Source organism: Hypomesus nipponensis, chromosome 14, assembly GCF_054491055.1.
Source record: "Hypomesus nipponensis isolate SF chromosome 14, ASM5449105v1, whole genome shotgun sequence".
Taxonomy (NCBI): Eukaryota; Metazoa; Chordata; class Actinopteri; order Osmeriformes; family Osmeridae; genus Hypomesus; species Hypomesus nipponensis.
Window position 1 is genome coordinate 22,380,593 of NC_140374.1, and position 12,783 is coordinate 22,393,375.

At 52.6% G+C, this 12,783-nt stretch overlaps 1 protein-coding gene across 7 annotated transcripts in view; it reads right to left on the bottom strand.

The window, feature by feature from the left end:
- The window catches only part of ccnd2a (cyclin D2, a), a 122,077-nt gene that overhangs the window by 2,046 nt on the left and 107,248 nt on the right, over nucleotides 1-12,783 (bottom strand). For all 7 annotated transcript variants that reach the window (XM_084671379.1, XM_084671380.1, XM_084671384.1 and 4 more), the window contains one exon: nucleotides 4,611-4,759. In XM_084671379.1, coding sequence (XP_084527505.1) covers nucleotides 4,611-4,759 — 149 coding nt within the window. The remainder of the gene's footprint in view (nucleotides 1-4,610; nucleotides 4,760-12,783) is intronic.

Here is a 12,783-nt window from a genome sequence, read left to right on the forward strand (position 1 = left end):
ACACACACACACACACACACACACCAAACAGTAGTAGCCTTGACGACAGTGAAAACACAGGTAGTACTAAAGCTATGTTAATTACATCCCCCTCCTGTGGGAAACAAAAAGGTGGTACTTTTTTTTAACAAGAGCCAGCTTCTCTGTTTGTCTTCCTCCATCGCTCCCTCTCTCTTTGCCTTCAGGGATCCACCTGAGCTCCCTCCATCTGGGGTTTCAGGATCAAAGCACCGCTCCAGAACCTGAGAACTCTCTTGGGAGGACCACCCCTCAACACCATTAAGCCCTCATCTCCTCCACGACGGTGGGATGATGGAGGGATGATGGAGGGATGATGAAGGGGACATGAGAGCCAAGGAAGAGCGGAGGAGGGAAACAAGGGAATTCTAAACAAACTCAAGCAGCCGGTGTGGGCTTGGGTGAGGACGCAGGGTGTTGGAGAGGGAGTAGTGTTCTAGATTGTTGAACTGACAGGGTTTTAAAAAAGTGCATGTTCACCCAGTGCTTGCAGTGCCCTCTGGTGGATGAAATCCACAATGCACCACACACACACACTTGTTTTTTACACCGGGTGTCTGTGAGAGAATGGTACAAACAATCACAGCAGATTTAAATCTGATGAGCCCCAATCAGATGCCGGCTCCGTGGTGGGGCAGCCAGACCTGGTCTTGGATCTGTAAGCTGCCATAGTGCATATGTTCACATGGACCATAGGGGCTGGTCCAGGTCAGCTTCCTGGAAGAACACAAACCTGTCCAGGAAGTTGATGCAGTGAATGGATGGAGAGGGTCACCCCAGCAAGCACGGCAGAGATAAGACTCATCTTTAGACAGTCTGAGGTGTGAGGATGTGTTTTACACGCTATGCCTATCGTGTTGGTCTGACCTGGCCAACAGCATGTGTGTTTGGGGGGTCAGGGGAGGGGCTGAGTGTTTCTGGGAGGGTGTTTCCCCTGACACCAGTGATGACCAAGCTGAGCGTGCAGGCCGTTTCACACCAACAGCAACTGCAACTGTCTGTGTCCTACCACAGGAACGCAGGCCCTCACTTCTCAAGCACCCCCACCTCTCCCCCCCCACCTCTCCCCCCCACCTCTCCACCCCCCCCTCTCCACCCCCCCCTCTCCACAAGCATTTGGAGGCTGTGCCAAGTCCTGCAGGGTTCACACTGGCTGCTGTAATGGCTTCAGCGTGTGACTACTGGAAACACATATTGTTTTCAGGGAGGTTTCTGGGTGCTGGGGATCCTATTGGGGGGTGGGGGTGTGTGTGTGGGGGGGGTGGGGTGGGGGTGTGTGTGTGGGGGGGGTGGGGTGAGGGTGTGTGTGTGGGGGGGGGTGAGGGTGTGTGTGGGGGGGGGGGGTGGGGTGAGGGTGTGTGTGTGTGGGGGGGGTGAGGGTGTGTGTGTGGGGGGGGTGGGGTGAGGGTGTGTGTGTGGGGGGGGGGGGTGAGGGTGTGTGTGTGTGGGGGGGGTGAGGGTGTGTGTGTGGGGGGGGTGGGGTGAGGGTGTGTGTGTGGGGGGGGGTGAGGGTGTGTGTGTGGGGGGGTGGGGTGAGGGTGTGTGTGTGGGGGGGTGGGGTGAGGGTGTGTGTGGGGGGGGGTGAGGGTGTGTGTGTGGGGGGGGGGGGTGAGGGTGTGTTTGTGGGGGGGGGGGGTGAGGGTGTACTGTATGGGAACGCTGTATTGCAGCCCTAAACAGGACCTGAACAAAAGCTTTGACCAATCCATTGGTGGAATTGGGGTTGTGGGACAAAGCTAAGGAGCATGGTTTATTAGTGTGACATCATGGCGGGCGAGGAGAGGGGCTGGAGGCGCTAACAGCTTGTTAAATATGTTGACACATCACATCTGTGACCATTGAACCAGACTGAGGAAGCATGCCAATGCAACGCATCTTCGGTTCTTCGTTTTGTCTGGGTAGATGGGCCAAAAATGGCAACGTCCGTGACGCTTCCATCTCTCTCCATTCCACAAGGAGGAGGAAGTGGAGCACACAGACAGGAAGTGAGAGAGTGGCTGGGGGGGGGGGGGGTGAGGGACCACAGCAGGTTGAAGAGGTGTGGTCAGGAAGCTGAGACGTCCTGAGGGGGGGGGGTGACAAAGACACACATGTGGGTGTGTGTGTGATGTGTCTAAGTGGGTGTGTGTGTGTGTGTGATGTGTCTAAGTGGGTGTGTGTGTGTGTGTGATGTGTCTAAGTGAGGGTGTGTGAAAGAGCCACAGATAAAGACAGATGTTCTTGAAGTTTTGAAACCGATCCTAATGAAGCGTTTAAGAACAACACTGATGACAATAAACATATGGGTCGTCCTGGTAACAGCTAAATCCTTGCTGAATGGATGACAACCACACACGGTATGTGAGGAGAAAAAGCAGGAAAACAAAAAGAGAGAGAGAGGAGAGAGGAAAGGAAGGGGAATTAGGGAGTCTGTTAAAGAAGTGGAGAGAAGAAGGGAAGGCCACAGGCAGAGTGTGTGACCGGGAGAGATGAAGGAGAGCGAGAGGGTGGTGCCTTGCTAAGCCCAGCAGATCAAGAGCAGGAAGCGATTCTCACTCCTGTTCATCTCTCCTTCCTTTCCTTTTGCCCTACTCATCAGAACACTGAGGACTTCTCCTTCCATGGGGTCAACATTCTTCTCTTTCAACAACACATGTTGTCATATCGGATGTTCTAAGAGTTAAAAATGTGTTGCAAACACCCATATTACACCAACTAAGTGTCAAACAGTGTGAATACACTGTAAACTGAATTACAAGGTTAAAAAAATGCAGAGTAGCTTACTGACATGGATTTATTTCTACAACTGCCAATTCTTTTTTCTTCTCAAATTGAATATCCCTCACTGGCCATCTGAGGGTACTCTCTCTGGTCCAGGATACACACACACACACACACACACAATCAACACACACACACAGTTGGAGATGGTGGCTTCCAGATACCGCAGACGCCTGCAGGGGGCCAAGGGGCTGGTGGTGCTGGCATCGGCTCTGGCACCGGCTCATGTTTGGCCTGGCCCTCGTCACTCTCCGCTCCATGAGCTGTCCCCCGCGAGGAAGCAAGCCAAACCAAGATGTGCACTGGAGCCCACCCCACCTCCACCTCGCACGTCACACTGCTGACTGGAGGAGAGGGGGCCGAGAGGCATAAGGATGATGGAGTCAGAGATTGAGAGGAGAAGGAGTAAGTGTGAAATTATTCTGCCCATGCAGGAAGTCAAATTCCTGATCTTGCTGTAACAATAAGGACATCTCGGCTGTTCCTGACTGACTCCAACCCTTACCTTGATCCCAACCTTCACCCCTAAATCTGCTAAATATCCTTAAAGCTCTAATCCTCCAACCTCAAACAGTCACCAGCCTGGTGCAGGTGCCAGGCCCCTCCCCTTCACAGAGGAAAGCCAGGCCCCTCCCCTTCACAGAGGAAAGCCCGGCCCCTCCCCTCCACAGAGGAAAGCCCAGCCCCTCCCCTCCACAGAGGAAAGCCAGGCCCCTCCCCTTCACAGAGGAAAGCCAGGCCCCTCCCCTTCACAGAGGAAAGCCCGGCCCCTCCCCTCCACAGAGGAAAGCCCAGCCCCTCCCCTCCACAGAGGAAAGCCAGGCCCCTCCCCTTCACAGAGGAAAGCCCGGCCCCTCCCCTTCACAGAGGAAAGCCAGGCCCCTCCCCTTCACCCCTTCACAGAGGAAAGCCAGGCCCCTCCCCTCCACAGAGGAAAGCTAGGCCCCTCCCCTTCACAGAGGAAAGCAAGGCCCCTCCACAGAGGAAAGCCAGGCCCCTCCACAGAGGAAAGCCAGGCCCCTCCACAGAGGAAAGCCAGGCCCCTCCCCTTCACCCCTTCACAGAGGAAAGCCAGGCCCCTCCCCTCCACAGAGGAAAGCCAGGCCCATCCCCTTCACAGAGGAAAGCCCGGCCCTTCTGGGCGAGCTGTTGTGGTGGACCTGCGTGCTGCCACAGCTCCAACACCATGCTCACCCTCCATCCACGCAGCAACAGATCAGATCAGCCGTGCTGATTGGCTGGCGTGCTGAATATCTGGCGTGCTGATTGGCTGATTGGCTGGCTGGCTGGCCTGCCTACCTTCCCGTAAACCAGCATCTCAAACCTGCCCACTGGCTGGGTTAAGAGCTTCCTCTCTTCCTCGTACACTCACATGCGCACACACAAAGACCACACACTAACACACACATGGCTGGTGACCTTTGGAATGAGGAACAGGTCGTGTCTGGGTAGCTCTTACGCCTGGTGTACACTTCACACAGAGCAGGTCACCTCTGTGTAGGAGGACTAGGCACAGTAAAGGATTTGTAAAAAGTTTGTAGTTCCAGAATGTTCAGTCTCACTTGAGAACCTGCTCTGACTAACATGGAAAATATTGACCACATGAGCAAGCAGTCATCTCTCTTACTTGTCAAAAATATGTTGACTCCGTGAGAAAACATTGAAAACTGTTCATTCCGAAAATGTGGAGTGAACATTGTTAACTTGGCGGGTGGTGGCACCAGCATGCTAGCGTGTGGCGAGATCATTTCAACCTTGTCAACGTGCATGAAAGTCATGACATCACCGCGCTGCTACACGGAATCACATCCCGATTCTTGTGTCACACTCACCATGTCTGTGTTTGTGATCTTGGCTAGCAGCTCTGTCAGACTGTCGCCCCACTGTGATTGGTCCACGGAGTCCAACTGCAGGCCGCAGATAGCTGCTCCTACGCTGCCCGTGGCGATCATGGAAGGAGGGTACATGGCGAAGTTGAAATCTGGAAGAGAAGAGAAGGAAGAACTTGATGGGGTGCAGATGTTCAGGAGCCGGAAGAACCCAGAAGCAGCTCTGTAGCTCGCGAGATCTGCTGAGGGTGTGAACACCCCCTCACAGGTGAGCTAATACAGAATCGTGAGACCTGAACGACTCCCATCCATTCACACAACACGTCAAACAACCAAATGCTCGGCTAGAAACCGAGTCTGATGGGTGTCATAGTAATACAGAATGCTATTGTGGGGCTCCTCCCACTAACGTGGGGCTCCTCCCACTAACGTGGGGCTCCTCCCACTAACGTTCCTGGAGGGATTCAGGATAGTGAAGCTTCTCTGGGCTCAGAAACAACTGAAGAGCAACCATCTCTCTCTCTCTCTCTCTCTCTCTCTCTCTCTCTCTCTCTCTCTCTATCTCTCTCTTTCTCTATCTATGTCTCTCTCTATCTCTCTCTCTCTCTCTCTCTCTCTCGCTCTCTCTCTCTCTCTCTCTCTCTCTCTATCTCTCTCTTTCTCTATCTATGTCTCTCTCTATCTCTCTCTCTCTCTCTCTCTCTCTCTCTCTCTCGCTCTCTCTCTCTCGCTCTCTCTCTCTCTCTCTCTCTCTCTCTCTCTCTCTCTCTCTCTATCTCTCTCTTTCTCTATCTATGTCTCTCTCTATCTCTCTCTTTCTCTATCTATGTCTATCTATGTTTCTCTCTCTCTCTATGTCTCTTTATGTCTCTCTGTCTCTCTCTCTCATCTCTCTCTTTCCAGCCCTCCTCCCCTGTCCTGACCCTTTTCTTCCATCTCCTGAGTAAATGGTGTGCTGGTTGTGAGGGCCCAACAGCGCGGGGAGCAGGAGGATGAAAGCAGCACACAGACGGTGCCAGGGCTCGCTGCTGTAGGTCCCTTCTTTCATTCCTCGTGTGGCCAGACGTCTCAAGCCCCTTAAACCCTGTTAGCTCCCCTCACTGTCATTCAGAATGCAAGAAGACAGCTTGCAAATGGCCTTAGAGGGAGAGGCTGGGAGACAGAGAGGGAGAGAGAGAGAGAGAGAGAGAGAGGGAGAGGGAGAGGGAGAGAGAGAGAGATAGAGAGATAGAGAGAGAGAGAGGGCCGTAGAAGGCAGCAGGCAGAGGTTGTTGCTATGGGCAGTGTCACTCAAACCCTGCCAGAGGCTCTTGTGTGTGTGAGAGGAGAGGGGGCTCCAGAGGGGGGGGGGCTCCAGGGGGGGGTGGGGGGGGCTCCAGAGGGGGGGGGGCTCCAGGGGGGGGGGGCTCCAGAGGGGGGGGGGCTCCAGAGGGGGGGGGGCTCCAGAGGGGGGGGCTCCAGAGGGGGGGGCTCCAGAGGGGGGGGGGCTCCAGAGGGGGGGGGCTCCAGGGGGGGGGGGCTCCAGAGGGGGGGGGCTCCAGAGGGGGGGGGCTCCAGAGTGTGGCTCAATCGTCTTGACGTCATCACCTCACCCTCAGCACTGAGACGCACCTGAGTCTAGCCCTCTCTCACAGCATGGCAGGAGAGGAAGGAAGGGGGAGGGTGCTCGATATGAGTGTGTGTGTGTGTGTGGGGGGGGTCCTGGTGACAAGGAGTTTGGGTGCGGGGGGGGTCACACTTTGTGGCTGATCACCAAGTCCACACCCTTGTGAGTTTTTGGAAAGGGAAAAGAAAATTCAATTTACCCCTCCTCCTCTCACACACATCTACCCACTCCTTTTCAACCCCCCCCCCCCCCGCTCCCCCCTCCTACCCCCCCCCCAATATCGCCATATTCAATTGTAAAGCAAACCTGGAGGTGAGATTCTCTTCTCTTTCTGCCCTCTCTCTCCTCTGGACTCTCCTCCTTTCTTTTCTTTTTCCAAATCAAAGACATGGGCCTTTTCACAGCTGTTAAGGCAGCCCTAAACTAGCTGTAAAGGCAGCCCTAAGCTAGCTGTAAAGGCAGCCCTAAGCTAGCTGTAAAGGCAGCTCTAAGCTAGCTGTAAAGGCAGCCCTAAACTAGCTGTAAAGGCAGCTCTAAGCTAGCTGTAAAGGCAGCCCTAAACTAGCTGTAAAGGCAGCCGTAAAATAGCTGTAAAGGCAGCCCTAAGCTAGCTGTAAAGGCAGCTCTAAGCTAGCTGTAAAGGCAGCCCTAAACTAGCTGTAAAGGCAGCTCTAAGCTAGCTGTAAAGGCAGCCCTAAACTAGCTGTAAAGGCATCCCTAAGATAGCTGTAAAGGCAGCCCTAAACTAGCTGTAAAGGCAGCCCTAAACTAGCTGTAAAGGCATCCCTAAGCTAGCTGTAAAGGCAGCCCTAAGCTAGCCGTAAAGCCAGCACTAAAATAGCCGTGAAGGCAGCCCTAAGATAGCTGTAAAGACAGCCCTAAGATAGCTTCTTAACATGCAGAGCCAGCATTAGTTCTTATCTTGCGGCTCAGTGTTGACAAATAAATGAACTTATTATACAGCCCTGTAATGGCTCCTGGGTGGTAGCCAGGGCCAGGAGGAGAAATCCCAGAGAGAGAGAGTGCATGACATCACCGAGAGAGAGACTGCATGACATCACTGAGAGAGAGACTGCATGACATCACCAAGAGAGAGACTGCATGACATCACCGAGAGAGAGACTGCATGACATCACCGAGAGAGAGACTGCATGACATCACTGAGAGAGAGACTGCATGACATCACTGAGAGAGAGACTGCATGACATCACCGAGAGAGAGACTGCATGACATCACATAGAGAGACTGCATGACATCACAGAGAGAGAGAGAGACTGCATGACATCACTGAGAGAGAGACTGCATGACATCACCAAGAGAGAGACTGCATGACATCACATAGAGAGAGAGAGACTGCATGACATCACACTGCAGAGACTGCACAGAGAGAAAGAGAGAGAGACTGCATGACATCACAGAGAGAGACTGCACAGAGAAAGAGAGAGAGACTGCATGACATCACTGAGAGAGAGACTGCATGACATCACCGAGAGAGAGAGACTGCATGACATCACACTGCAGAGACTGCACAGAGAGAAAGAGAGAGAGAGAGACTGCATGACATCACAGAGAGAGACTGCACAGAGAAAGAGAGAGAGACTGCATGACATCACTGAGAGAGAGACTGCATGACATCACCGAGAGAGAGAGAGACTGCATGACATCACACTGCAGAGACTGCACAGAGAGAAAGAGAGAGAGAGAGACTGCATGACATCACATAAAGAGAGAGAGACTTTATGACATCACACTGCAGAGAGTGCACAGAGAGAAAGAGAGAAAGAGAGACTGCATGACATCACAGAGAGAGACTGCACAGAGAGATAGAGAGAGAGAGAGAGACTGCATTACATCACAGCTTTAAGAGCATAGCCTTCTATAGATAATGGGGACAAAGGCAAGCATGGGCGTACTGTATATGTACTTGTGTGTGTGCGTGTACAATGTGTGTGTGTGTGAATGTGTGTGTACAGTGTGTGTGTGAGTGTGTGCAGATGCGTGAACAAGTGAGTGTACGTTTGTAACAATCCACACACGCACGCACACACATACACACACACACACAGACTGGGGCAAGGTGCGGGGGGCGCGTGCAGCTTTCACAGGGGCATCAGGGAGGACTGGGGGCTGCGTGTGCTGGGGGAAAGAAAGGCCCTGTTTCAGGCCACCTCATTGATATTCATACAGAGGATAAACAGGATAAACACTATATGGAACTGAGTGGAGACGCCTGGGAGGGAGCTCTCCCTGGGACTAGCTACTGGCTGCCTGGCCTGGGCTGGCCTGGGCTGGCCTGGGCTGGCCTGGGCTGGCCTGGGCTGGCCTGGGCTGGCCTGGCCTGGGCTGGGCTTCCACCCTTCAATACTGCTTTTTCCTCCACCCGTTCACTCCCCCCACCCTCAATCCCCTCTCCTCCCTCTCACACACACACACACACACACACACGCACACACACAAACACACCCACACACACACAAGCTTCCCCTGCCCCTGTTCAACCACCCTGCCCACCATACCATAGCCAGCTTCTGGGTGGGGAGATGCCCTGTACTGTATAAACAGCCAACTTGTAAATTAATTAGAGCTGGAAAATTGACTGACAGCCAAAAAGGCTGGATTTTTTTTTCTTCTGGCGCAATAAATCAAGAGTCTGTGTTGTGCACAGATGTGAGGCCTGTTGACTTTGTTTTTTAAGAGGCTTAAACGTTTTGAGGAGCTGGGGTTTGTTGATTGATTAAGGTCAAATACAAACATCAGTCTGGGATTGGCAAGGCGGTACACTCCACCACTAATGGAGTCAAAACAAGGTCTGCAGACACACAGGCTGACTCCAGACCTGCCCACAGGTTCCACTCAGGGAGTCACTGGCAGATTCATAAGAAGACACAGACACAGAGACAGAGACAGAGAGGGAGAGATAAAGTGACAGAGAAAAAAGGAAGACGAGAGAAATAAACAAAGTTTGATGGAGAGGGGAATAAAGAGAGGAGGGAAGTTATCTAACAGGAAATAATCATCATCCAACATTTTGATGTTTGCTGGTTTCATCATTCCATAACAAATGATTTCCAACTTTCTTTTCTCAAGAAAATGAGGAGGACATTGGGTTTATGTGTAGGTCACTACGGTGTGTGTGCTTGTATCTGTGAGAGAGAGAGAGAGAGAGAGAGAGAGAGAGAGAGAGAGAGAGAGAGAGAGAGAGAGAGAGAGAGAGAGAGAGAGAGAGAGAGAGAGAGAGAGAGAGAGAATGGTTTAATCCACCATAGCACAGCCATGGCTAAAGAATCATCTTTAGATCCAGTAACAGCTCTTGCACCACCATGGCCCTGGGACTTGAGGAACAGCAGCACTCTGGATCAGAGGAACAGCAGCACTCTGGATCAGAGGAACAGCAGCACTCTGGATCAGAGGAACTCAGAGTGCTGCTGAAAGAGGAACAGGGGAAGGAGGAGGTGGAAGAGACAGATGACCACCTGTCTATTCCTCTCCTTCTCTGTCGTGTTTCCAAACAGGATGCAAGTTGGGTCCATCCGCTGATTACACTGACTTCACAGTCTAGCTCATGTTAGGATGTGTGGTAAATGGTAACTTCTAGAATGCATCCCATTTTAACAGGCTCTGTTAACAGTCGCACTGCTTTTTTTGATATGGTCTCAGAGTGACTCAGCCATCCGGTAATTCCCGGCATGGTGTTGGTTACACCAGTGTGGTGTGTGAGTGTGTGTAGGACGAGTGTTCAGCGCATGCCTCTTGATGATACACCATTTGTCATCCTACGAGTTCATGATGCAGAGGCTGTACCCTGATACACACTCTCTCACACACACACACACTTCTCCTGTTTGCTTACAACAAATCCTGTGTGTGTGTGCAGGAGCTGTAGGATGAATCACTCTTCATTAGTGTGGAGGAGAGGAAGTGGGTTCTATATCCGGCTGGAAAATTCCATCCACCCTACCTACCAAAATCAACTCATACAGGCGGCTTTTACTCAAGCAGGATTTCTGTGAACTATTATTAAAGTATTCAGAACAATCCATCCAGAGACCATGTTAGTACGGTTTAAAAGAGAAACAAAAAGACAGGACCTAGGAAGGATCTCAACTGTCTGCATGCCTCAGATGGACCAGAAACCTTCTCCCCACTACATGGTTAGTGTTTCAATAGACCCTGACCCCCGCCGTGTTCCTGAAATAGGTTATGAAGAACGTATAGTTATGAAGAACATACAGTTCTACAATCAGACCATGAAGTACAGTCCAGCATTGTTCCAGAACCAGTACATGAAGTAAATAGAATCCAGACCACCAAAACAACCAAACTTCAAAAGACCCTAATGTAGATTTCCAAAACCTGATCAAGACGTGAGCGTACAGTCCTAGAACCAGCTCAGGATCACGTTTGGTAGAGCTGATTGCAGTCACAGAGCACCCCTCTCTGGAGATGGTGGGGGACATAAGAAGTACTGGGTGTCAGTGTGAAGGTACAGGCCATAATCTCCCTTAATGAGCTTGTTCCCCCCTCCATTCTCCTCCAGGCAGCCTGAGGGACGCGATGGTGTTCGTATCAAGTGCCCCCGCTGAGCTGACCCTTGCATGCCTCTGCATATGAAAGGTAGAGGCCGGCCTTTTGTCTCCTTTCTCCCAGACTCGCTCTGAGCCCAGGACACATTTGCATAGCGCTGAATGGAACGTCCGAGATGTTATTAATTAATACTAAGGGGGGGCTGCACTGCAGCCATCTGACAAAATCCCACCAAGTGCCTTCGAACGGAACTATTTTATCAAAGAGAGGAACCATTAAAAACTGAGAGGGCTTTTCTAAACCTTTCCTACCAGTCTGTCCTTCTTTCTTTCTCTCTTTCAAAAACAGAAGGCTTGGTTCTAAGCGAGCCACAGGGGTGGGGTGGGGGATCTAAGTGCTGAAATACTGAGGCGACAGGTGACCCGCTGTCAACTGTCTTGCAAATGTAAATCCCTCTAGAAATCTCCTCCTCCTCCTCCAGCTCTACCTACCCGCCCTGCTCAGGGAGAGAGATGAGAGCTAGGTAGATAAGTGAAGATTTATGGCTGGGAACGTTGCACAAAAGGGGTTTGGCATTCCCAAAGCTCTTCAGATGCGCACATTGTGGACTCTCTCACTCTCTGCCTGGAAGAGGAGGAGATGCGGAGAGCAAAGGAGAACCCTCTGCATGGTCTTCATTTGAGCAATCTGCTGAGCTATTCCTCTAGAAAACATCTCCTGGAGAATCCACATCCACTCAGTATAGCTCAGTAGGAGAGCATTTGCCAGCAATCCCCTGTATGTTGCTGAAAGCATCTGCCAAGTCAATACATTCCTATTATTATTATCCACTGCCTTGTTGAAGCAAAGAAATGCACAGCCTTTCACAATATTTCTCTGGGAATATGTCTGATCACTGACGCAGTCATTACGCCCAATAACCTCCTCACTGGAACCAAACAGGGAGAGAGAGAGAAAGAGAGAGAGAGACGATGACAAGCTAAATAAGAATGAAATGGTTCCCATGACGACCTTCAGCGTAATCTATTCAAAACATTGCAAAATCAGAATTCCATATCAATAATGCCCTGTTTTCAAACACGTGTCACTCCAATCATCTCTCTTGCCTCAGTATACACACATACTTTATGAACATCCTTAGTACATGTGGTTCTTTCCCACGGTGGTCGGGGGGAGTGTGGGTAGAGATGATTCCTGTGATGTCAGGGGTTGTGGATGGAGGGTGGGTGGGTCGAAGGTGGGTGGAGGGAGGGTGGGTGGAGGGTAGGGATTTACTTTGGTTCCAGTGTCCCCAGCATGGTGTGTGGTTCTGGGGTACATTTCTGGAGAGCCTGCCCTACAGATTGTGTGTGAAGGTCACTGTGCCCACAAGCAGCAAACAGGAAGGCAATTGAGAAAATAGGAGTCAAAGAAATAAACAGCCAAACGTGACATGCATGTCTCTCTGTGCTGCAAGGAGCAAATAATGCTAACCCACCTGTTGACCCGCCTATTGACCCGCCTGTTGACCTCTCCTCTCCAGCTCCTGCCCTGCCTTTCTTCCCTTCCTCCTCCTCCCTCCCTCCCCCCCTCCTCCTCCTCCCCTTCCCTCCCCCTCCTCCTCCTCCCTTCCCCCGCCTGTTGACCTCTCCTCTCCAGCTCCTGCCCTGCCTTTCTTCCCTTCCTCCTCCTCCCTCCCTCCCCCCTCCCCTTCCCTCCCCTCCCCCTCCCCCTCCTCCTCCCCTCCCCTCCTCCTCCTCCCCCACCCCTCCCCTCCCCCTCCCCTCCCCTCCCCTCCCCTCCCCTCCCCTCCCCTCCCCTCCCCTCCCCTCCCCTCCCCTCCTCCTACCTCCCTCCCTCCCTCCCTCCCTCCTCCCCTCCCCTCCCCTCCCCTCCCCTCCCCTCCCCTCCCCTCCCCTCCCCTCCCCTCCCCTCCCCTCCCCTCCCCTCCCCTCCCCTCCCCTCCCCTCCCCTCCCCTCCCCTCCCCTCCCCTCCCCTCCTCCTCCTCCCTCCCCTCCTCCTCCCTCCCTCCCTCCCTCCCTCCCTCCCTCCCTCCCTCCCTCCCT